At 45.1% G+C, this 25,875-nt stretch overlaps 1 protein-coding gene across 1 annotated transcript in view; it reads left to right on the top strand.

Moving 5' to 3' along the window:
• The window catches only part of CACNG6 (calcium voltage-gated channel auxiliary subunit gamma 6), a 99,428-nt gene extending 74,106 nt beyond the window's left edge, over positions 1–25,322 (top strand). Inside the window, exons 2-4 of the mRNA XM_066607720.1 lie at positions 7,671–7,745; positions 21,806–21,943; positions 22,717–25,322. Of these exons, the coding sequence (XP_066463817.1) occupies positions 7,671–7,745; positions 21,806–21,943; positions 22,717–22,943 (440 nt within the window). The 3' untranslated portion in view covers positions 22,944–25,322. The remainder of the gene's footprint in view (positions 1–7,670; positions 7,746–21,805; positions 21,944–22,716) is intronic.
• Positions 25,323–25,875: the final 553 nt, after the last annotated feature.

The following is a 25,875-nucleotide window of genomic DNA, read 5'->3' as shown; positions in this document are numbered from 1 at the left end:
GTGGTGAGGCAGGGACAGTGAAATACATATCCAGTCTATATAGGCAGTGGGCTTTTCCAAAAAAATTTGGGAAAAAAAATCTATTTGGGCTACCTGTGACCATCCTGACTGTACTGCGTCTCTGCTGGGGGTAGTTGTCCTAATTCATACGCAGCCAGCTAAGTGTTACAGCAGGCTTGCGCAAAATTATTTCCTGGCTCTGCTGTGCGTTCGGTAAGCGAAGTCAGCCTCCAACCACAGGCCAATAAGCGGCACATTTAATTACAGCGTTCTGTTTCTGCACTACTGGTAATACACCATGCTGAGGGGTAGGGGTAGGCCTAGAGGACGTGGAGGACGTGGACGCGGCCGAGGACGCGGAGGCCCAAGTCAGGGTGTGGGCACAGGCCGAGCCAGTGCGGTGGCTAGGGGTAGAGGCAGGGCCAGACCGAATAATCCACCAACTGTTTCCCAAAGCGCCCCCTCGCGCCATGCCACCCTGCAGAGGTCAAGGTGCTCTACGGTGTGGCAGTTTTTCACAGAGACGCCTGACGACCGACGAACAGTGGTGTGCAACCTTTGTCGCGCCAAGATCAGCTGGGGAGCCACCACCACCAGCATGCACAGGCATATGATGGCCAAGCACCCCACAAGGTGGGACGAAGGCCGTTCACCGCCTCCGGTTTGCACCACTGCCTCTCCCCCTGTGCCCCAACCTGCCACTGAGATCCAACCTTCCTCTGAGGACACAGGCACTACCGTCTCCTGGCCTGCACCCACACCCTCACCTCCGCTGTCCTCGGCCCCATCCAGCAATGTCTCTCAGCGCAGCGTCCAGACGTCGCTAGCGCCACTGTTTGAGCGCAAGCGCAAGTACGCTGCCACGCACCCGCATGCTCAAGCGTTAAACGTGCACATTGCCAAATTGATCAGCCTAGAGATGCTGCCGTATAGGCTTGTGGAAACGGAGGCTTTCAAAAGCATGATGGCGGCGGCGGCCCCGCGCTAGTCGGTTCCCAGGTGCCACTACTTTTCCCGATGTGCCGTCCCAGCCCCGCACGACCACGTTTCCTGCAACATTGTACGCGCCCTCACCAATGCGGTTACTGACAAGGTCCACTTAACAACGGACACGTGGACAAGCACAGGCGGGCAGGACCACTATATCTCCCTGACGGCACATTGGGTGAATTTAGTGGAGGCTGGGACCGAGTCAGAGCCTGGGACCGCTCACGTCCTACCCACCCCCAGAATTGCGGGCCCCAGCTCGGTGCTGGTATCTGCGGCGGTGTATGCTTCCTCCACTAAACCACCCTCCTCCTCCTCCAACGCAACTTCTGTCTCGCAATCAAGATGTGTCAGCAGCAGCACGTCGCCAGCAGTCGGTGAAACTACTCAGCTTAGGAGAGAAGAGGCACACGGCTCACGAACTGCTGCAGGGTCTGACAGAGCAGACCGACCGCTGGCTTGCGCCGCTGAGCCTCCAACCAGGCATGGTCGTGTGTGACAACGACCATAACCTGGTGGTGGCTCTGCAGCTCGGCAGCCTCACGCATGTGCCATGCCTGGCCCATGTCTTTAATTTGGTGGTTCAGCGCTTTCTGAAAAGCTACCCACACTTGTCATACCTGATCGGAAAGGTGCGCCGGGTCAGCGCACATTTCCGCAACTCCAAGACGGACGCTGCCACCCTGCAGACCCTGCAACATCGGTTTCATCTGCCAGTGCACCGACTGCTGTGCGACGTGCCCACACGGTGGAACTCTACGCTCCACATGTTGGCCAGGCTCTATGAGCAGCATAGAGCTATAGTGGAATACCAACTCCAACATGGGCGGCGCAGTGGGAGTCAGCCTCCTCAATTCTTTGCAGAAGAGTGGGCCTGGTTGGCAGACATCTGCCAGGTCCTTGGAAACTTTGAAGAGTCAACCCAGATGGTGAGCGGGGATGCTGCAATCATTAGCGTCACCATTCCTCTGCTATGCCTCTTCAGAAGTTCCCTGCAAAGCATAAAGGCAGACACTTTGCACTCGGAAACGGAGGCGTGGGAGGACAGTATGTCGCTGGATAGTCAGAGCACCCTCATGTCTATATCTCAGCGCGTTGAGGAGGAGGAGGGGGAGGAGCATGAGGAGGAGGGGGAAGAGACAGCTTGGCCCACTGCTGAGGGTACAGATGCTGCTTACCTGTCATTCTTTCAGCGTGTATGGCCTGAGGAGGAGGAGGATCTTGAAAGTGATCTTCCTAGTGAGGACAGCCATGTGTTGCGTACAGGTACCCTGGCACACATGGATGACTTCATGGTAGGATGCCTTTCTCGTGACCCTCGCGTTACACGCATTCTGGCCACTACGGATTACTGGGTGCACACACTGCTCGACCCACGGTATAAGGAGAACCTTTCCACTCTCATTCCCGAAGAGGAAAGGGCTTCGATAATGATGCTATACCACAGGGCGCTGGTGGACAAACTGATGGTAAACTTCCCATCCGACAGCGCTAGTGGCCGAAGGCGTAGTTCCGAGGGCCAGGTAGCAGGGGAGGCGCAGAGATCAGGCAGCATGTACAGCACAGGCAGGGGAACATTCTCCAAGGCCTTTGCCAGCTTTATGGCTCCCCAGCAAGACTGTGTCACCGCTCCCCAGTCAAGGCTGAGTTGGCAGGAGCACTGTAAAAGGATGGTGAGGGAGTACGTAGCCGATCGCACGACCGTCCTCGGTGACGCCTCTGCCCCCTACAACTACTGGGTGTCGAAGCTGGACACGTGGCCTGAACTCGCGCTGTATGCCCTGGAGGTGCTTGCTTGTCCTGCGGCTAGCGTCTTGTCAGAGAGGGTGTTTAGTGCGGCTGGGGGAATCATCACGGATAAGCGTACCCGCCTGTCAACCGACAGTGCCGACAGGCTTACACTCATCAAGATGAACAAAGCCTGGATTTCCCCAGACTTCTCTTCTTCACCAGCGGACAGCAGCGATACCTAAGCAATACGTAGGCTGCACCCGCGGATGGAAGCATCGTTCTCTTTCACCATCAAAAACGGGGACCTTTTTGCTTCATCAATCTGTGTATAATATTCCTCCTCCTCCTCCTGCTCCTCCTCCTGAAACCTCATATAATCACGCCGAACGGGCAATTTTTCTTAGGCCCACAAGGCTCAGTCATATAATTTTTGTAAACAATTTTTATACATTTCAATGCTCATTAAAGCGTTGAAACTTTCACCTCAACCAATTTTTATTTTAACTGGGCTGCCTCCAGGCCTAGTTACCAATTAAGCCACATTAACCAAAGCGATTAATCGGTTTCACCTGCCCTCTTGGTTGGGCATAGGCAATTTTTCTGAGGTACATTAGTACTGTTGGTACACCAATTTTTTGGGGCCCTCGCCTACAGTGTAATCCAATAAATTTTTTGCCCACCTGCATTACAGCTGACGTTACATCAGCTGTGCTGGGCACTGCAATGGGATATATTTATGTACCGCCGGTGGGTTCCAGGGAGCCACCCATTCCGTGGGTCCACACGGAGTTGTAACTACATGTGTCCACTTCTAAAGAGCCCCAGTCTGACTGGGGCATGCAGTGTGGGCCGAAGCCCACTTGCATTAAACATGACATTACCTCAGCTGTGATGGGCAATGCAATGGGATATATTTATGTACCGCCGGTGGCTTTCTGGCACCCACCCATGCTGTCGGTCCACACGGAGTTGTAACTACATGTGTCCACTTCTAAAGAACCCCAGTCTGACTGGGGCATGCAGTGTGGGCCGAAGCCCACCTGCATTTAATCGGACGTTACTTCAGCTGTGATGGGCCCTGCAATAGACATGAGGGTGGTGTGGCATGAGTGCAGCTGAAGGCTGCGCAGAGACACTTTGGTGTGCGCTGTGGACACTGCGTCGTGCGGGGGGGGGGGGGGGGGCAGCATGTAACCCAGGAGAAGTGGCAGCGGAGTGTCATGCAGGCAGTGATTGTGCTTTGTTGGAGGTAGTGTGGTGCTTAGCTAAGGTATGCATTGCTAATGAGGGCTTTTCAGAAGTAAAAGATGTTGGGGGGGGGCACTCTTGCCGCTATTGTGGCTTAATAGTGGGACCTGGGAACTTGAGATGCAGCCCAACATGTAGCCCCTCGCCTGCCCTATCCGTTGCTGTGTCGTTCCCATCACTTTCTTGAATTGCCCCGATTTTCACAAATGGAAACCTTAGCGAGCATCGGCGATATACAAAAATGCTTGAGTCGCCCATTGACTTCAATGGGGTTCGTTACTCGAAACGAACCCTCGAGCATCGCGATAATTTCGACCCGAGTAACGAGCACCCGAGCATTTAGGTGCTCACTCATGTCTAGTTCTGACATAAAAAAAATAATAATTTTTTACTCACCTTGCCTAGCCAAGACCAATCGCCAGGCATGTTCCCTCCTGTCGGCATCTTCTTCTACGGCTTGTAGAAGCAGAGCAGGAGTGGTCAAAGTGACTGCTTTCTACTCTACACCGTCCGTCAGCCACTTCCGAGGTGAACGGACGGGCCGCCCACAGCAAGCCTGTCACTAGCAGTGCTTGCTGTGGGTGGGCCGTCTGTCCTAGCTGAACTCCGAGATTCTGCGCGTGCGCTGTGGAGACACAGCCCATCCTGACTCCTGTCAGAGGGCACCTCTCCACTGCGCATGCACGCAATCCCGGAGCGGGGCGGCTTGTCGGAGAAAGAAGAGGAAGAACAGAGCCTGCTGGGAGATGACACCCCTGATGATAACAACAACAGAATACAAGGTAAGTATTATGGTTTTTATGCTTTAACAGACAAAAATCGTGGGTTCCCTGTGACCATTAGGCAGACCAGGAACAATGACTGTTAAAGCATAAAAACATTATTCATGTCAGAACCCCTTTAATCATTGCATATATATTATCAGTGCACAAGCTAATGTACTAGCTTATAGATTTATACCCGTACATTTTAGTTGCAAAATAAAATTCAATATAAAAATCATCCTATGTGCTTTAAAATTTTAAGATCAATTGCTCCTGTTTCAGAGATTTCATCGAAGATCTGGCACAAAATACCGGAAGAAATAGCACTGCATGCAGTGCTTTTTTCTTCTGGTAAAATGCCGAGCAGCTTAGTGGAAAGCAAACAGACCCCATTTCTGTCAAAAGACGGATCAATTCGGAGGCGTTCTGAGGGGACACATTTCTTGGTGGGAGACTTGGTTTGGTTATCGAGTAAGAACATAAAACTCAAACAACAGTCCTTCAAGTTAGGTCCCCGATTTATCGGTCCTTTCAAAATCAATGAAAAAATTAATTCTGTATAATTTCATTTCGAGATCCCCAGCTCTATGAGAATAACTAATGTGTTTCACAAATCCTTTTGAAAACATTTGTTGATTCAGGAAATGGTTCACCTCCTCTAGCCCAGGTCTGGTTGATGAAGATATTCAATTTGAGATAAGTTGCCCGTCAGGTTAGGGAATCTCTAAAGTATTTAGTGCATTAGCGTGCTTATGCTCCTGAGGAGAGGACATGTTGATGTCAAACTGTTGATGTCCATGCGGATCGTCTTATAAAAAATTTTCATAGACTGAATCCAAATTGACCTCTTTCTAAGGGTGCTGGGGCCCCTTCTGAAAGTAGAGATACTGTTGCAGAGGTTCTGGGATCGCTTCCTTTCTAAGTGCAGTTCTTGTGATTCTCTGTCTTCTGGCTCTGGTGGAAGTGGTATTAGGTGAGACTCATCTGTGGGTAATTTGTCAGTGCTATTTAGCCTGGCCTGGTGATTGGCTTAAGTCCGGTTTATTTTCAGTCATCCGCTGGCAGTAGAGAAAGCCAGAGCTTGGAGCTGGTTCCCCTGTTTACCTTATTTAACACAAAGCTAAGTACAGGTGTTTATATCTGTTCCATCTTTATAGCTGTGGTATTCTATCCCATGTAGGGTTAGCTTATGGTCAGGTTCATCCTTTTCAGGGTGGGTTACCTGCGTACAGGCAGGTCCCTTTCTTGGGTAGGTTAATTAGAAACAGCAATTCCCTCATTATGGTTGTCTTTATTATTTAACACTGTCGGATGTGCATTTGTGGTAGGACTTCAAGTTCAGATCCAGCACGTCCCGTTTAGACACGACAATCACTAGATGAAAAGGGACTGTTCTCAAGTGGGGAGGGTGTTGTTTAAAATGTGTCAAAATACATCAATACTCTGCGTGAACTGTAAGCCAATAGGTGGTGTAAAGTTTAAAAAAGTGTCTATATGTCTGGCAAGATGCAACAAACCTATCAAGCAGCGTGAGCCACTGTGATAAATTTGGTCTTCTGTGTAATTATTAGACAGGATTAGTAACTCTGCCCCATTGTATTGAAGTGTTCCAGTGTTCGTATGGCATAAACTGTATATTCAAAGGATATGTTCAGTGGAATGTCATTTTAATCCTTTTCACCTGCTAATCCAGCTGGCACCAGCATAACCCTGATGACAAATGGAAGCTAGGAAAAATGTCTGCTTTAATGTCAGTGATAACAAGATTAGAGAGTGTGAAATTTATCATGAGCAGTGACTGACAAGTTGTTCCATAGTTCATGGCGCTCAGCCCATTTAACAATTTTACATCAAAACACAATAGACATTAATCCATTTCATTTCTTAGAAGTGAAAATGAAAACAACTGTATATAGTCAGCGCACATTATAGTGCCATAACATTCTTTACAAAATCAGGCCTTTGGAATATTCTTCAAATGTCAGCCTATTGCCCGCCTTAGATAAAGGTGAAAGAAAAACTATTGAAACTTTTTCTTCACAATTGAGGTGTTATTTTTGGCTTTTGCTGTCGTGTTTTTTTATTTTAATGCAGCATGTAATGAGTTGTGGCTTTTTTGGGTTCTCAGATACATGGCGGATCAGTGGTTAGCACTGTTGACTTGACTTGCACCAAGGACAACATCCGCATGGAGTTTGATGGTCTCCCTATGTTTGGGTGGGTTTTCTCCCACACTCCAAAAACATAATAATAGGTAAACCTATGGCCGCCTGCAGACGGCCGGGTCGAATCCGGCAGCGAGAATTCTCGTCACGGGACCCGACCCTAGCGCCTGCAGAGGGCAGCGCGTACTCACCCACGCCACGTGGCCCCGGCTCTCTCATGTGCCGGCTGCCGGGCAGCCAGCGCATGCGCGGACCGGAGACGGGCGCGGGTGAGTAACGTTTCTGTGCGGGGCATAGAGCATGCTGCGGTTTGTTTGCCGCGTGAGATTTCGCGTGGCCAAACCGCAGCCGTCTGCATAGGATTGCGTTCGTTAACGAAATCCTATGCAGGCTTTCAGCGGCGGAATTCCCGCCCATCTGCAGGCGGCCTAAATTGTTATTTAGGCAAAGATACAAACTCCATGCAACTGTTGTCCTTGGACAGATTTAAATCTAGGACTCTAGCACTATAAGGTAACAGTGTTAACCACTAAAGCATAGAACTACCACTGCCGATATTTGTTGGCATATTGGATTGCCTGGCAGATAGATACCAAAACTCTACGGAAGTGTCTTCCCATACAAATATGAATTTGATTAGATACTTCTTTAGTGGTATCTGTTAAGGCATTGGTGAACAGAATCTCAATTTTCATACTGTATGTTATATTTATATACACGTTTTCATTAATGGGATTTAAGCGCACTATTTACTTCAATATCTTTTTTCTTCTAGATTCTAACTGTTCATATTTCAAGTTTTTTACTACTGGGGAAAATGCATACATATTTCAGCGTGTCACACACAAAGGTAAGTTTTTCAACATGTAAGTTGTATTAATCACTTGAGACCATGCAAACATTTTATGAATGTGTGAAACAACTGGAATAAAAATCAAAAAATGTAAACTTTTTAATGGTGGTTGCTTTCGCATACAATTTTTGAGGGTGGGAAAGCCACAGTTTTAGTGGCATTTTTTTGTTTTTTGCCAAACCCACTAGGAAGTAGAAATATAAGGTCTTCTTTACATCTCCCATTTCTTTTTGAACATATTTTTGTCTGTGGCTTAAAAAGCATATAAAATTTTTTCTTTAACTTTCAAAAATAGTAATTTACTAGTCAGTACATTTTTTTGCTCCTTTTTATGTACTTAAAATGAACCACTTTTCTCAAGACAGTGTATTATTTCTCCTTGACATAGTTAATAATAAAGAATATTTAGGCTAAAAATCAAACAATCACCTGCAAATATAAATCATTTAATTGCTCCCTCCTGTCAAGATATTAATTCAGTTATTAATATTTTCATGACAAAGTGAGGTGGTAACCAGAATGTGCCATTACAGCTCCCACTGGGATTGTTACCCAGCTTTTCAAGGTTCCTAAAAAAAGTGTGCCTGGCTTATAATTTTCTTATCTTAAGATGACATATTGTATTTCATAATAACTTTCAGGCATATAGTTTACTTCTTGTGATATTGGCATAATTTCTATACAGTATAGTGCTTTTCTCAGGCATGACTTTTATGCTATTTTTCACTTTTTCATTTTTCCTTTGTATTACAAGAAACTTAAGGGTGTTTTCCACACAAAAAAAAAACTATTGATGACCTATCCTCAGGATAGCTCATCAATAGTTGATCAACTTGGGCCCGCCGTTCAGGACCCTGGTCGATCAGCTGATCAGGTGCCTGCTGACGGCATTGGTCTACACTGGTGTCAGAGCAGAAACTGCTGAGTAGTGGTCAGTGCTTGTAACTGCAGGCTGAGATCTCATTTATTTCAATAGTCATCAATAGTATTTTTGTGGAAGAAACCTTTTAGGCTGCTTTCACACATGGCAAAATTACTATGGGAAATCTGCAAGGGAACAACCGCAGCAACTAAGTTGGAAATCCGCCGTGGACACCATCTCAGCTATTAGTGACAGCAAAGTATAATAGCTCAGCTTTTAAAAGAACATGGACAAAATTATATGCAACTATGTTTTAATATGCCATAAAAAATGGACAGGGCCAAATGAACACCTTCAAACAGCACAACTGTTCTAAAATTGTTTAATAGGCCCATTGTGTATACATAGTTGTGTGAACACAGATACTTTATATATGGACGTTTCACACCTTGACATTGGGAATAAAATTAATAATGTAATATATCTGTAGAATTCTAAACTAATCTTTGAGGATATCAAGAAGTAACTATGACGAGTAGCTTTGACTAAGAGGGGAACTGGCATTGGCTTACTGCTAATAGCTTGTATTGTATATTTCTTTTTTCTGCCAACACAGCTCAGGAAAGTAATTTTAGACAAAGTGGTTGCTATCCAAAAACTCCCAAACAGGTCCGCCAGTCTTTTACAGTCTCATTATAAGGTTCTGACGAGATGGTATTATACTCCTACAAAATTAGCAAAAAGTTTCCCTAAAATGAGTGAAGAATGCTGAAGAAATTGCAGTCAGGAAGACACATTATACCACATTTTCTGGGAGTGCCCTGAAGTTCAAACATTTTGGAGAGCGGTGCTTAGACACATTAAAAAATAACAGGCATGAGGAGTAGCCTACTTTTAGCCCTCTTGTCATTGGAAAGTGAACTCATTCCTAGACAGCATCGAAAATGGATATGTCATTTATTTCCTGCTAACAGCGAAACTTGGCATAGCTAGAAAGTGGAAATCATGCCCCCCCCCCCCAACATTAAACATCTATGTGATATGTTGGCTGATCATTATGTATAGGAAAAAAATATATGCTAGATCCAACGATAGATTAAACAGTTTTAATTCCATGTAGAATTCTTGGCGGAAATTTGTGGTACCAGCTTAATATATGATTTTATGTTGATTCAAGTTTGTTTAAGAAAAAAAAAAAGTAAAATATATGCAGTAATAAATATAATTCTGAAGCAAATAAGTATAATTAAGCATAAGTGTAAAATAAAAATTTGTAACACTATTCTGGAGATTCGAATATTTTGAATGTCTTAATAACCTAATCTTTTTTACCTAATCTTTTTCTGTGTGATCTAAGATTATTGTTTGGTCTACTTTTCGCTCTTGATTACTTACAATTGTGACAATGTATACAACAATGAGATGTCTACATTTATATTTTGAAAAATCAAATAAAAATCATTTGGATAAAAAAAACTCCCAAACAGCGTTGTAAGACAGCACAATCCTAGCAACTAGTCTGTTTCACTCTACTTAGGTCTTCAGTTGAAGGGTGAACTATACTGAGCAAAGAACAAGAAAGAGGCAAGAAGGCAAGAATGCTTTGCAGTACACAAACCACACCTTCCTCTCTTTCATATTGATATTGCATAAAGAATCAATTGTTTTCAGTTCTTTGTTGTCCATAATATACTAAAAAGTCTGATTATCTAGATTTCTTTTAAACCTAAATATCCAGCTATCTTGTAAAGAGCCTCAGAAAATGTATAAAAATTACCTTAGAGTTGAAAATCTTTCTGCCTTACTGTACCAATCTTCAATCTACAACATAGTCTGATGTGTAGATTACATGATAATCATAATCGTTTCTGTCTCCACAATCAACATTAGAAAGTGCAAGAAAGCATTATGTATTATGCCAAAGACATTCAGATGTGTTCTTTCTTACCTTTGTTCTTGGTTTAACATAGCCCGAGAATCTGTGGTACGAGATGACCAGCTTTGAAAAAGGAAAGCATGACTTCAAAATACTTTGCCACAAGCTGTCTATGCCATTACATGAGTCTCTATGTGGCCACCCAGTGGTTATGATGTAACCTGGAGCTTTTTGAGGTTTTTGCTAGCATGTTTTTGATCTTTTTTAAAAGAAATTGGAGCCATTAACTGAATTCAAGCAAAAGAAAGGGTGGACACATTTGTATATACACCAATCGACCATAATATTACAGCCACTGACAGAGGAAGTGAATAACATTGATTATCTCATTTCAATGTCACTTGTCAAGGGGTGGGACATTTTAGATAGCAAATTAACAATGAGTTCTTGAGGTTGATAAGTTGGCAATGGGAAAAAATGGGCAAACGTAAGAATCTGAGTGATTTTGACAAGGATAATGTGATGGCTAGACGACGGGGTCAAAGCATCTACAAAAGGACCGGTCTTTTGGGGTGTTCCCGGGATTCAGTGGTTAGTACTTACTAAAGGAAGGGAGGACAACTGTGAACTAACAAAGGCTAGCTTATCTAGTCTAATTCAACAGAAGCTTTACTGTAGCATAAATCGCTGGAAAAATTACTTCTGGCAATGATAGAAAGGTATCAGAAAATAAAATGCAATGCAACTTGCTGAAAATGGGACTGTGTAGCTGCAGACTGGTCAAAGTGCCCATAATGACCCCTTTTCACTATGAAAAGTTCCTAAAATGGCAACCTGAGCATCAGAACTGGAACTAATTAGCAATAGAAGTAAGCTGCCTGGCATATTGAATTAAGGTTTTTTTGCCTCATGTGGATGACCAGGTGTGTACGTCCCTTCCCTGGAAAGGACATGGCACCAGGATGTGCTATGGGAATAAGGCAAGAGAGAGGGGGCAATCTAATGCTCTGGGCAATATTCTTCTAGGAAACAGTGAGTCCTGGTCTTCATGTGGATGTTACTTTGACAGGTAACACCTACATAAACATTAATGTAGACCATGTACTCCTTCATGGCAATGAAGAAATGCAAAGTCCTACATCTGGGGGGAAAAATTAAAAAAGCACTAGAGATGAGCGAACACCAAAATGCTCGGGTGCTCGTTACTCGGGACGAAATTATCGCGATGCTCGAGGGTTCGTTTCGAGTAACGAACCCCATTGAAGTCAATGGGCGACTCGAGCATTTTTGTATATCGCCGATGCTTGCTAAGGTTTCCATTTGGGAAAATCTGGGCAATTCAAGAAAGTGATGGGAACGACACAGCAACGGATAGGGCAGACGAGGGGCTACATGTTGGGCTGCATCTCAAGTTCCCAGGTCCCACTAATAAGCCACAATAGCGGCAAGAGTGCTCCCCCCCCTCCCAACAACTTTACTTCTGAAAAGCCCTCATTAGCAATGCATACCTCCAACAAAGCACAATCACTGCCTGCATGACACTCCGCTGCCACTTCTCCTGGGTTACATGCTGCCAACCCCCCCCCCCCCCCCGCACAACCCAGTGTCCACAGCGCACACCAAAGTGTCCCTGCACAGCCTTCAGCTGCACTCAGGTCACACGCTGGCCTCATAGCCACACCACCCTCATGTCTATTTATAAGTGCGTCTGCCATGAGGAGGAACCGCAGGCACACACTGCAGAGGGTTGGCACAGCTAGGCAGCGACCCTCTTTAAAAGGGGCGGGACGATAGCCCACAATACTGTACAGAAGCAATGAGAAATATAATCCTGTGCCACCGCCATCAGGAGCTGCACACGTGGGCATAGCAATGAGGGGAACCTATGTGCCACACACTATTCATTCTGTCAAGGTGTCTGCATGCCCCAGTCAGACCGCGGTTTTTTATAAATAGTCACAGGCAGGTACAACTCCGCAATGGGAATTGCATGTGCACCCACAGCATGGGTGGCTCCCTGGAACCCACCGGCCGTACATAAATGTATCGCATTGAAGTGCCCATCACAGCTGAGGTAACGTCCGATTAAATGCAGGTGGGCTTCGGCCCACACTGCATGCCCCAGTCAGACTGGGGTTCTTTAGAAGTAGACACATGCAGTTACAACTCCCTGTGGACCGACAGCATGGGTGGCTCCCTGGAACCCACCGGCGGTACATAAATATATCCCATTGTAGTGCCCAGCACAGCTGATGTAACGCCAGCTTTAATGCAGGTGGGCAAAAAATTAATTGGATTACACTGTAGGCGAGGGCCCCAAAAAATTGGTGTACCAACAGTAATGTATGTCAGAAAAATTGCCCATGCCCAACCAAGAGGGCAGGTGAAACCCATTAATCGCTTTGGTTAATGTGGCTTAATTTGTAACTAGGCCTGGAGGCAGCCCAGTTAAAATAAAAATTGGTTCAGGTGAAAGTTTCAACGCTTTAATGAGCATTGAAACGTCTAAAAATTGTTTACAAAAATTATATGACTGAGCCTTGTGGGCCTAAGAAAAATTGCCCGTTCGGCGTGATTACGTCAGGTTTCAGGAGGAGGAGCAGGAGGAGGAGGATGAATATTATACACAGATTGATGAAGCTAAAAGGTCCACGTTTTTGATGGTGATAGAGAACAATGCTTCCATCCGCGGGTGCAGCCTACGTATTGTTTAGGTATCGCTGCTGTCCGCTGGTGGAGAAGAGAAGTCTGGGGACCTTGATGAGTGTAAGCCTGTCGGCACTGTCGGTTGACAGGCGGGTACGCTTATCCATGATGATTCCCCCAGCCGCACTAAACACCCTCTCTGACAAGACGCTAGCCGCAGGACAAGCAAGCACCTCCAGGGCATACAGCGCGAGTTCAGGCCACGTGTCCAGCTTCGACACCCAGTAGTTGTAGGGGGCAGAGGCGTCACCGAGGACAGTCGTGCGATCGGCTACGTACTCCCTCACCATCCTTTTACAGTGCTCCCGCCGACTCAGCCTTGACTGGGGAGCGGTGACACAGTCTTGCTGGGGAGCCAGAAAGCTGTCAAAGGCCTTAGAGAGTGTTCCCCTGCCTGTGCTGTACATGCTGCCTGATCTCTGCGCCTCCCCTGCTACCTGGCCCTCGGAACTGCGCCTTCGGCCACTAGCGCTGTCGGATGGGAATTTTACCATCAGTTTGTCCGCCAGGGTCCTGTGGTATAGCATCATTCTCGAACCCCTTTCCTCTTCGGGTATGAGAGTGGAAAGGTTCTCCTTATACCGTGGGTCGAGCAGTGTGTACACCCAGTAATCCATAGTGGCCAGAATGCGTGTAACGCGAGGGTCATGAGAAAGGCATCCTAACATGAAGTCAGCCATGTGTGCCAGGGTACCTGTACGCAACACATGGCTGTCCGCACTAGGAAGATCACTTTCAGGATCCTCCTCCTCCTCCTCCTCCTCCTCCTCAGGCGATACACGCTGAAAGGATGACAGGCAAGCAGCATGGGTACCCTCAGCATTGGGCCAAGCTGTCTCTTCCCCCTCCTCCTCATCCTCCTCATGCTCCTCCTCCTCACCGCGCTGAGATAAAGACAGGAGGGTGCTCTGACTATCCAGCGACATACTGTCTTCCCCCGCCTCTGTTTCCGAGTCCAAAGCGTCTGCCTTTATGCTTTGCAGGGAACTTCTCAAGAGGCATAGCAGAGGAATGGTGACGCTAATGACTGCAGCATCGCCGCTCACCATCTGGGTAGACTCCTCAAAGTTTCCAAGGACCTGGAAGATGTCTGCCAACCAGGCCCACTCTTCTGTAAAGAATTGAGGAGGCTGACTCCCACTGCGCCGCCCATGTTGGAGTTGGTATTCCATTATAGCTCTACGCTGCTCATAGAGCCTGGCCAACATGTGGAGCGTAGAGTTCCACCGTGTGGGCACGTCGCACAGCAGTCGGTGCACTGGCAGATGAAACCGATGTTGCAGGGTGCGCAGGGTGGCAGCATCCGTGTGGGACTTGCGGAAATGTGCGCAGAGCCGGCGCACCTTTCCGAGCAGCTCTGACAAGCGTGGGTAGCTTTTCAGAAAGCGCTGAACCACCAAATTAAAGACGTGGGCCAGGCATGGCGCGTGCGTGAGGCTGCCGAGCTGCAGAGCCGCCACCAGGTTACGGCCGTTGTCACACACGACCATGCCCGGTTGGAGGCTCAGCGGCGCAAGCCAGCAGTCGGTCTGCTCTGTCAGACCCTGCAGCAGTTCGTGGGCCGTGTGCCTCTTCTCTCCTAAGCTGAGTAGTTTCAGCACAGCCTGCTGACGCTTGCCCATCGCTGTGCTGCCATGCCGCTCGACACCGACTGCTGCCGACGTGCTGCTGCCGACATATCTTGATTGCGAGACAGAGGTTGCGTAGGAGGAGGAGGGTGGTTTAGTGGAGGAGGCATACACCGCCGCAGATACCACCACCGAGCTGGGGCCCGCAATTCTGGGGGTGGGTAGGACGTGAGCGGTCCTAGGCTCTGACTCTGTCCCAGCCTCCACTAAATTCACCCAATGTGCCGTCAGGGAGATATAGTGGCCCTGTCCGCCTGTGCTTGTCCACGTGTCCGTTGTTAAGTGGACCTTGCCAGTAACCGCGTTTGTGAGGGCGCGTACAATGTTGCGGGAGACGTGGTCATGCAGGGCTGGGACGGCACATCGGGAAAAGTAGTGGCGACTGGGAACTGAGTAGCGCGAGGCCACCACCGCCATCATACCTTTGAAAGCCTCCGTTTCCACAACCCTATACGGCAGCATCTCCAGGCTGATAAATTTGGCTATGTGCACGTTTAACACTTGAGCGTGCGGGTGCGTGGTGGCGTACTTGCGCTTGCGCTCCAGCACTTGCGCTAGCGACGGCTGGACGGTGCACTGAGAGACATTGGTGGATGGGGCCGAGGACAGCGGAGGTGAGGGTGTGGGTGCAGGCCAGGAGACGGTAGTGCCTGTGTCCTGAGAGGGGGGTTGGATCTCAGTGGCAGGTTGGGGCACAGGGGGAGAGGCAGTGGTGCAAACCGGAGGCGGTGAACGGCCTTCGTCCCACCTTGTGGGGTGCTTGGCCATCATATGTCTGCGCATGCTGGTGGTGGTGAGGCTGGTGGTGGTGGCTCCCCGGCTGATCTTGGCGCGACAAAGGTTGCACACCACTGTTCGTCGGTCGTCTGCACTCTCAGTGAAAAACTGCCAGACCTTTGAGCACCTCGGCCTTTGCAGGGTGGCATGGCGCGAGGGGGCGCTTTGGGAAACAGTTGGTGGATTATTCGGTCTGACCCTGCCTCTACCCCTGGCCACCGCACTGCCTCTTCCAACCTGCCCTGCTGCTGCACTTGCCTCCCCCTCTGAAGACCTGTCCTCAGTAGGCGTAGCAAACCAGGCAGGGTCTGTCACCTCATCGTCCTGCTGCTCTTCCTCCGAATCCTCTGTGCGCTCCTCCCTCGGACTTACTCCAATTACTACTACCTGAGTGATAGACAACTGTGTCTCATCGTCATCGTCCTCCTCACCCACTGAAAGCTCTTGAGACAGTTGCCGGAAGTCCCCAGCCTCATCCCCCGGACCCCGGGAACTTTCCAAAGGTTGGGCATTGGTCACGACAAACTCCTCCGGTGGGAGAGGAACCATTGCTGGCCATTCTGGGCAGGGGCCCGGGAACAGTTCCTGGGAGTCGGCCTGCTCCTCAGAATGTGTCATTGTAATGGAGTGAGGAGGCTGGGAGGAAGGAGGAGCAGCAGCCAGAGGATTCAGAGTTGCAGCAGTGGACGGTGCAGAACTCTGGGTGGTTGATAGATTGCTGGATGCACTTTCTGCCATCCACGACAGGACATAAAGCTCTACCGCGTGGACCCATTAATTGTGAGATGAATGTGGGGACACCAGAAACGTGCCTCTATCCTAATCCCGCAGCAGTCGGCTGCGAAACACCTGGATCAGGAGCTCGGCCTGTGCCCACACCCTGACTTGGGCCTCCGCGTCCTTGCCCACGTCCACGTCCTCTAGGCCTACCCCTACCCCTCAGCATGCTGTATTACCAGTAGTGCAGAAACAGAACGCTGTAATTAAATGTGCCGCTTATTGGCCTGTGGTTGGAGGCTGATATCCCTTACGGAACGCACAGCAGAGCCAGGAAACAATTTTGCGCACGCCTGTAGTGAGACGTAGGTGCGTATAACTGAGCTAGTGGAATTCACAGCGCAGAAGCAGTCAAGTGGCCAAAGGCCAGTAGTAGGCCTTAAGTATTTTGCTTCTATTTTTTTTAAATGCTGAGCTGATACAGCAGACAGATACTGTAGGCAGCGTATAATATTATGTATACTGTTTCCCTCTGGCGGGATGACGGCGATCATGTAACAGAGACAGCAGATCCAGGAAACAATTTTGCGCAAGCCTGCTGTAACACTTAGCTGCGTATTAATTACGACTACTATCCCCAGCAGATAGATACTGTAGGCAGCGTATAATATTATGTATACTGTTTCCCTCTGGCAGGATGACGGCGAACATGTAACAGAGACAGCAGATCCAGGAAACAATTTTGCGCAAGCCTGCTGTAACGCTTAGCTGCGTATTAATTACGACTACTACCCCCAGCAGATAGATACTGTAGGCAGCGTATAATATTATGTATACTGTTTCCCTCTGGCGGGATGACGGCGATCATGTAACAGAGACCGCAGATCCAGGAAACAATTTTGCGCAAGCCTGCTGTAACGCTTAGCTGCGTATTAATTAGGACTACTACCCCCAGCAGATAGATACTGTAGGCAGTGTATAATATTATGTACACTCTTTCCCTCTGGCGGGATGATGGCGATCATGTAACAGAGACAGCAGATCCAGGAAACAATTTTGCGCAAGCCTGCTGTAATGCTTAGCTGCGTATTAATTAGGACTACTACCCCCAGCAGATAGATACTGTAGGCAGCGTATAATATTATGTATACTCTTTCCCTCTGGCAGGATGACAGCGCTGATGTAACAGAGACAGCAGATCCAGGAAACAATTTTGCGCAAGCCTGCTGTAACGCTTAGCTGCGTATTAATTAGGACTACTACCCCCAGCAGATAGATACTGTAGGCAGCGTATAATATTATGTATACTCTTTCCCTCTGGCAGGATGACGGCGATCATGTAACAGAGACAGCAGATCCAGGAAACAATTTTGCGCAAGCCTGCTGTAACGCTTAGCTGCGTATTAATTACGACTACTACCCCCAGCAGATAGATACTATAGGCAGCGTATAATATTATGTACACTCTTTCCCTCTGGCGGGATGACGGTGATCATGTAATAGAGACAGCAGATCCAGGAAATAATTTTGCGCAAGCCTGCTATAACGCTTAGCTGCATATTAATTAGGACTACTACCCCCAGCAGATAGATACTGTAGGAAGCGTATAATATTATGTATACTCTTTCCCTCTGGCGGGATGACACCGCTGATGTAACAGAGACAGCAGACCCAGGAAACAATTTTGCGCAAGCCTGCTGTAACGCTTAGCTGCGTATTAATTAGGACTAAAACCCCCAGCAGATAGATACTGTAGGCAGCGTATAATATTATGTATACTCTTTCCCTCTGGCGGGATGACAGCGATCATGTAACAGAGACAGCAGATCCAGAAAACAATTTTGCGCAAGCGTGCTGTAACGCTTAGCTGCGTATTAATTAGGACTACTACCCCCAGCAGACACGCAGTAAACTGAAGACGGTCACAGGCAGCCCAAATATAGTATTTTTCCCCAATTTTTTGGAAAAAGCCCACTGCCTATATAGCCTGATTATCTCTTTCCCTGCCTCACCAGTACTGGCCCTATACTCTGTACAATGACTGCAGACTGCGGACGCAATGCTCTGCACGGCCGATATACAAAAAAAAAAATTGTGCAACACTGCTAAAAGCAGCCTCAACAGTACTGCACACGGTCAGATGTGGCCCTAAGAAGGACCGTTGGGGTTCTTGAAGCCTAAAATAACTCCTAACGCTCTCCCTATAGCAGCTCCGGCACCAGCAGCACTTTCCCTGATCTCTGTCAGAATGCATCTGTGGCGAGCCGCGGGAGGGGCCGATTTATATACTCGGGTGACACCTGATCTCCCCAGCCACTCACTGCAGGGGGGTGGTATAGGGCTTGAACGTCGCAGGGGGAAGTTGTAATGCCTTCCCTGTCTTTCTATTGGCCAGAAAAGCGCGCTAACGTCTCAGAGATGAAAGTGAAAGTAACTTGAACATCGCATGGTACTCGCCTCTAGTAATGAGCATCTCGAACACGCTAATACTCGGACGAGTATGTTCGCTCATCTCTAAAAAGCACATACAGAATGGGAGGAATTGGGCTAAGCAGCTAGACTGTGAAAAAGACTTGGGTATACAAATAGATCATAGAATGAACATGAGTCAACAATGTGATGTAGCAGCCAAAAAGGCAAACACAATTCTGGAATGTACTGAGAGTAGCATAAAATCTAGATCATGTGAGGTAATTACCTCCCTCTACTCTTCCTTAGTCAGACCTCATCTGGAATGCTGTGTCCAGTTCTGGGTGCCCCACTTTAAAAAAGACAGACAAACTGGAGCAAGTTAAGAGAAGTGTTACCAAGATGGTGAGCGGTCTGCAAATCATGTTCTATGAGGAACGGTTAAAGGATCTGGGAATGTTTAGCTTGCTAAAAAGAAGGCTGAGAGGAGACTGTCTACAAATATCTGAAGGGCTGTCACAGTGCAGAGGGATCAGCCCCATTCTCATCTGCACAAGGAAAGACCAGAAGCAATGGCATGAAACTAAAAGGGAGGAGACAAAAATTAGATATTAGAAAAAACTTTCTGACAGTGATGGTGATCAATGAGTGGAACAGGTTACCACGGGAGATGGTGAGTTCTCCATCAATGAAAGTGTTCAAACAAAGGCTGGACAAATATCTGCCTGGGATGATTTAGTGAATCCTGCACTGGACAGGTTGGACCCGATGACCCTGGAGGTCTCTTCCAACTCTACCATTCTATGATTCTACGACTTGTGAGGAAATGATATCATGCTTCTTACTGAAAGTTCCAATCTAATGTATCTGTGTCCTGAGACAAATCCCTTTTTTGAAAATGTTGCATGTCTGAGGCTGCATCCGCACGGGCTACAAAATCTTGTTACAAAATCATCGCTACAATGCGAAGCCCATGGTTTCCAATGGGTTCTTTCACATACGTGATTTTTTGTAGCGAGATTTTGTAGCCCGTGTTGATGTAGCCTAATTACTGATATGGAGAATCTACCTAGGTTCATTTTGCTAAAATAATAATATAATTATAATAAGGCATGGAGTGAGTTGGCATAACTTTTCTAATTATTAATATTTCATCTGTTCCCATTTTAGTGTTAATTTTCAGTATATAACCAATAGGAAAAAATCTAAGAATCATAAATTATTCTGGAACCTAAGATATTCTGGGATATTTATCATGAACCCAACAGTCATATACAGCATGGACTGCTAATATGTCAGGAGAAACTGTATATGAGTCATAGTGAAATGGTTTAGGATGCTTTCAAATATGATTTAAGCAGATTACATTTCTGTATAAGGCCGCTCTCACATCATCCGCTTATACCGTGATTAGCGTGGTGTCCTAAGCAACGCACTAATCGCGGTACAAGGCTCCATTTGATTTCAATGGGACCTCGCGGACCTGCTCTTGAATGCTGTGTTTCTAACGCCGCGATTTGTGAGTGCTGTCGGTTCTATTTTTCTGTGTTTTTTAACGCACCTCATCACCCTTCACAATGATGGGGTGTTAAAAAGCGCTGTCAAATGCTGTACCATACGTTGGAAAACACAGCTCAAAATCGTGGTAAAATGCCTTGGTTTTGAGCGGCGTTTCACTGAACGCATGTGATAGAAAAATGATGGTTAAGGGGCGATCAAATAACTATGTATAAATACATTAGGTGACAATACAGGGATCTCTCCCATGATCTGTTTATACCCAGGATTTTGACGGTAACAAGAGGGCATCCGCTACAGCTAGAAGAAAGTAGGTTTCATCACCAACACAGAAGGGGGTTCTTTACTGTAAGAGCAGTGAGACTGTGGAACTCTCTGCCTGAGGACGTGGTGATGGCAAAATCCATAGAGGAATTTAAAAGGGGACTAGATGCCTTTCTAGAGCACTATGATAACACAGGATATAGACATTAGGTGACGAGCGGGTTGTTGATCTCAAATGCTGATCCAGGGATTACTCTGGCTGCCCTTATGGAGTCAGGAAGGAATTTTTTTTCCTCCAGAGGAGCTAATTGGCTCGCTGTTTTTTTTTTGCCTTCCTCTGGACCAACAAGGGGGAGGTTAAACCAGATTGAACTAGATGGATATTGTCTTCATTCAGCCTAACATGATATGTTACTAAGTGTGAAAGTGGCCTTAGTGTTTTCCCATGACTGTTGCTGAAACATTATTGTTGTTTCTGGATGCATCCTGCAGTGGTTCTAAAGTGTGTAAAATCTAGCAGGGTAACATTTTACGGGGGAATCCAGATAGGGCAGATCCTCCGCGCAGAAATTTTGCGGCATTTACAGTAGCAGCAAAGTAGAGGAGATTTTCAAAAACTCTGGTTCATATGCTGCAACAATAATCTGCTATACCCGTGCAAAATTGAAATGTGGTACGGAATTCAGTTCCGCAGCACGCAAATTTTATTACTGACAAATCTTTGGCAAAAATCCACAGAAAATATGGAACATCATAGGCATGATGCTGATTTGATAATCTGTAGCATAGCCTCAAATCTGCATGGATATTTTCTGCTATGTGTAAATAGGATTATGTAAACTATATTCACTAGTATTGCACTGTAATTTGCTGCAGAATTTTAGTGCTAAATCGCCTCAGAAAATTTCGTCATTTCTGAATGTGGCCAAAAACTCTCATTAAAAAATTTATGAAAAAGGGACATTAGTGAGCATTACATGTAATATAGCAATTGTATGGATATCTAACAAAATATGTGAGTCATGTGTTTAAATGTTTTATTTTATCCCAATTTTTATCTTTTGAAATTGAGTTTAGAGAAGAATTTATTTCTCTACTTGAAAATATTGGGATACAGCCTGATTGGTATATTCTGCATCATTTTCTATGCTGGTATATTGTTTAATTTCTGACTATTTTAATTCATTCCAGTGCTATTGACCTCAAAGACCTTTTAAGTAAAATTTAAGGTCTTTGGATTAACTCTACATAAATATTAATATATTTACTCAAGATTTACTTTTATATTTTCCTTCCACAGATTTAAATATTTCTGCAGCTGTTCTGTCTCTTTTGAGTATAACTTTTATGGTAATGGGATCAATATGTATCACTATGGTTCTGAGCAAAGGTGTAGAGTTCCTCCTTAAGCCTGCATCATTCTTCTTCATCCTTTCTGGTAAGGAAAGATAATATTTTGTATCTGTATATTAAATATGATAAACACAATTTAAATTTAGTCTGAGTCTTCTACAAGTTGCTTCTTTTTCTTGAATGCCACGTACATTCTTTTATTTGGGTACCATGACATCAATTTGATATTATAAAATGTAAAGTCATACAGGAGAGGCCAGTTATATTATCTATTTCCTTTAGTGACTAGATCAGAAATCGAATGATAACAATGTTATCGGAACCCCAATGGGTCCCTCTGATTTCACTGTCTGTTCCAAATTGGTTATTGAGAAGATGTGCACACAAACAGCTGACACTTGACACGGATCGTGTATCAAAAGCAGTGTATTTTTGATTTATTAATAGTATTATTGGACATGTATACTCCAAATGACGAAGCAATAGAGATACATACTTCTAAAGTCATAAGATCTCAGGATAGGCACTAGTTTCTAATGATTAATATATGTTAACGCCTTAGGGTGTGTTACTACTAAAACACATGATTTCTAATTTAGCAAGAAGAAAGAAAACAATACTGTGTTCATTATAGTAGCTTTTCTTATCAGTGGCAGGGGCCCCAGAGCACTCTCAGACAGTTTTTTCCAAGACAAGAAGTATGGGAGTTATGAGAAACATCTTGTACATACCAGCATACAATACTGAACAAGTTAACCATTTAGATGCTGTTATTTATCTGCTTTTATATAGAGGGGTATTTTGGGTTATGATATTAAATGTTTTAATTACTTACATTTTTTTCTTTATGTTTTTTAGGTATATTTGTCTTAGTCACTATGGTGATATTTCATCAAGCTGTCATCTGGCTGATGTCAAGCAATCAAAATGTACACCTAGAATATGAGTATTCATGGTCTGTAGCTTGTGCGGCAGCAGCAGGAGCCATCTTGATATTTGGTGGAATATGTTGCATTCTCTTGATATTACCATCCTTGCCCAAGAAGCCTTGGGAGTACTGTATGAAAAAGGGAAGTAGTTCATAAGACATGAACCACAGATCAAAATTGCTTAATCTTCTAGCACATGGGCTAGAGAACATTCACACATTGCCAGGTTCCCAACAGTAATGTCCTTTGCAAAATGAGGACAGTTGTTTGTTTACGTCATTGTAATTTTATGCACCTGATCCAGAGTAACAGTCAGTATTCAGACTATAGGAGTTGTGGCAAACGTAAAGGAAGAGGCTTCTACATAAGGACAGACTATTTCTATCCTATTTTGGACTGGATGTTTCATTTTTTTCCTTTTGTAAATAAGCTATGTAGCATCCAGAACTCTGTCAATGTATTTTATTTGGGGAGGGTATTGTATAGAAATTATTCTTTTTTGGTGTTATATTATATTGTGCTATTAAAAGTTATTTTTATTCTGGTGATTGGTTGCATTTAACTACCCTTATATCAATCTCCAACTTTTATGTAAATATGAGCAAGTACGTTGTGAACCTATGTGTACTGCATGTAAACCAAAGAAAAGGTCAGGTACTTACACACAAAAAAATGTGGTTATGAGCAAGAAAAAGTCTTTTAAGATAGAACAGAGTGATGGACCTTTCACACTGGACAAAACTTTGCAGAATATGCCACCCCTGAATTCCACACCAATATCGGCATAGCTAACTGCGGATTTTAATGCAGAACTGCTGGTAGAATTTCCATTACACACTAAAAGCCACACAATAACAGTGCAGATTCTGGTGCGAAATATTCCACATGAGGGCATATTCTGCAACATTGTTGCAGAACATTCTATCCTGTGTGAAAGGTCCCGTATCATCCAGGCTACTCATAGTAGAGAAGAAAGAAAGGAAAAGTTAATAGTGGAAGGCTGATTGGGAAGGAAACTTAAGCTAGATATTAATTCTGCACAGTATGCATTATAGCATGGGTCTCCTCCAGATTCTGGATCCATAAGAAAACCAAAAAAACCAAAACACCTAATGAATTCCGAAACACTAGCCAACTAGTTGCCCTGCTTTCCCCAAACAATAAAATCTAAATGATAAACTATAATTGTAATTTACAGTTATGTTAGCCTCACTTTGTTGAGTTTATATAGATCTGAATCAAGTTTAGAAAATCCAATTCACCAGCGCTTCGGTATATCCTCCAGTGCAATGAGAACTCTCTGTACATTTAGAGTCTGGTAGGTGGGGAAGATGTGCATCGATTCAAAAAGATTGACTATAAAAAGGCCTTACAAATACCCATCTTGTACATCTAGCTCTCAATGGCTTAGGTATCTTCCATGATATCAACGTGAAAGAATTCTAAACTTGGCTGTCACTGTTCCTTATCCTTATCCAATGAGGTGACTGGTGTTTGTGCTTTTAGATGTAGACTGTGCTAATTTAGCCTTTGCTTCATTCCACTGGAGTTTTATAACATTAACCAGAGTTTAGTAAACAGTTCTGTTGAAGGCTTGGCTCTGGAGAAAGGGCTTTTTACTGCCTAACGTCTACTGACACTACACAAGCCCATGAATGGCATACTCTGCTGTAGCTTAAAATAACTCATTACCACTTTTAATTTAGCTTTGTTTTTACCTTAATGACTGGGAAGTCAGTTCAGTTTACTTGAATGTTTTTCTCATTGAATAACAACATAAGAGAAAGGACCACCATCCGTTAATGTCATTCTAAATTGAACTTATATAAATTTTGGACAATTCACCAATGTGATATTTAATGTACAGCCTAAAGTCTAACACCTCTATTATTACACTGACTAGGGTTCATCAATTTGTGATCATTTCTGTAAAGTTTAAGCACCACATGCAATAACTTTGACTGCAAATAGTCCTAAGTGTCAACAACAGATAGCACCAATTCCAAAGGAGACCTAGAATTATGGTACTTTTAGATAGGTTGATAGTCACCTGAGTAATGACTCAAATGAGTAATTACAGGTGATTGTTGGCCCACATAAACATGGGACCCAACAGTGCAAGCCAGTGAGAATCGGAGTCGCGTAGTTTTTAGGTCACCTAAAAACCAAGTGACTGTCAGCCTGTTTTCTCTGAATGGAGGCAGACAGCTGGAAGAGATGTCTGGCAGGCTCTGCCTCCACTTGGATTGGCTACTGGGTGCTTAGTCGTCCTATGTAAACATAGCCTTAGCCTTTCTACTTAGGGCATATGCACAGATGTGGGTTACTTTCAACTGTAGTCTTGGTTTTGGATGTGACAACTAAAATACATTTACTTATTAGTTATTGTCCAGCCTCAGTGTGTACAACTGTTAAAGTTGCTATAATTCTGCTATGCATGATCAGGAGAAGGGGCTAACAAGCATCTTTTATGGCACTCTAGATGTTATTTTCTGTAATAAACTATTATTAAATATTAAACTATGAACATCCTCACTTCAGTTCCTGGAATGACTGAATAGTAATGTGTTGCCCTGAAAGTCTTGACTAAACAGTAGAAAGTTTTCACTAACCAGTATGATGATGTGTATAACTGGAGATACCTGGGATTTGCATTATACATGTAACATATTAGGGCACACTAATTTAGAGTACCAGCAACTTGATATGTACCATACTCCTCAACATGGTAGATCCCATTCAATAATGGCAGAATTGTATTAATAAGGCTACCGACAAACATTCTTCGTGTCAAAATTGCGCCCACGTAGCTCGGGCGCAAACAGATGATCTGAGTGATATAACGGTAGTGTGCATAACCCGATAGGCTTAATGTGTCTGTGTGCTGTCCATGAATTAACACAGACAGCACAGAGACCTAAATACACTAGTGTGACGGAGGCCTAAAGGCCCATTTACACCAGCCGATGATCACTAAAAAAAATTGCTAATCGGCGATCGTTTTAGCAATAATCGGTGCATGTAAATGTGAGCCCATCGTCTGCTTTTCGGACACTGCTGGCTGATTATTAAATTCAGTCCAACATAA

Source organism: Eleutherodactylus coqui, chromosome 6 (genome assembly GCF_035609145.1).
Source record: "Eleutherodactylus coqui strain aEleCoq1 chromosome 6, aEleCoq1.hap1, whole genome shotgun sequence".
Classification (NCBI taxonomy): domain Eukaryota; kingdom Metazoa; phylum Chordata; class Amphibia; order Anura; family Eleutherodactylidae; genus Eleutherodactylus; species Eleutherodactylus coqui.
Note: the sequence above shows the minus strand (reverse complement) of the source record. Positions and strands in the feature narration are given on the sequence as shown.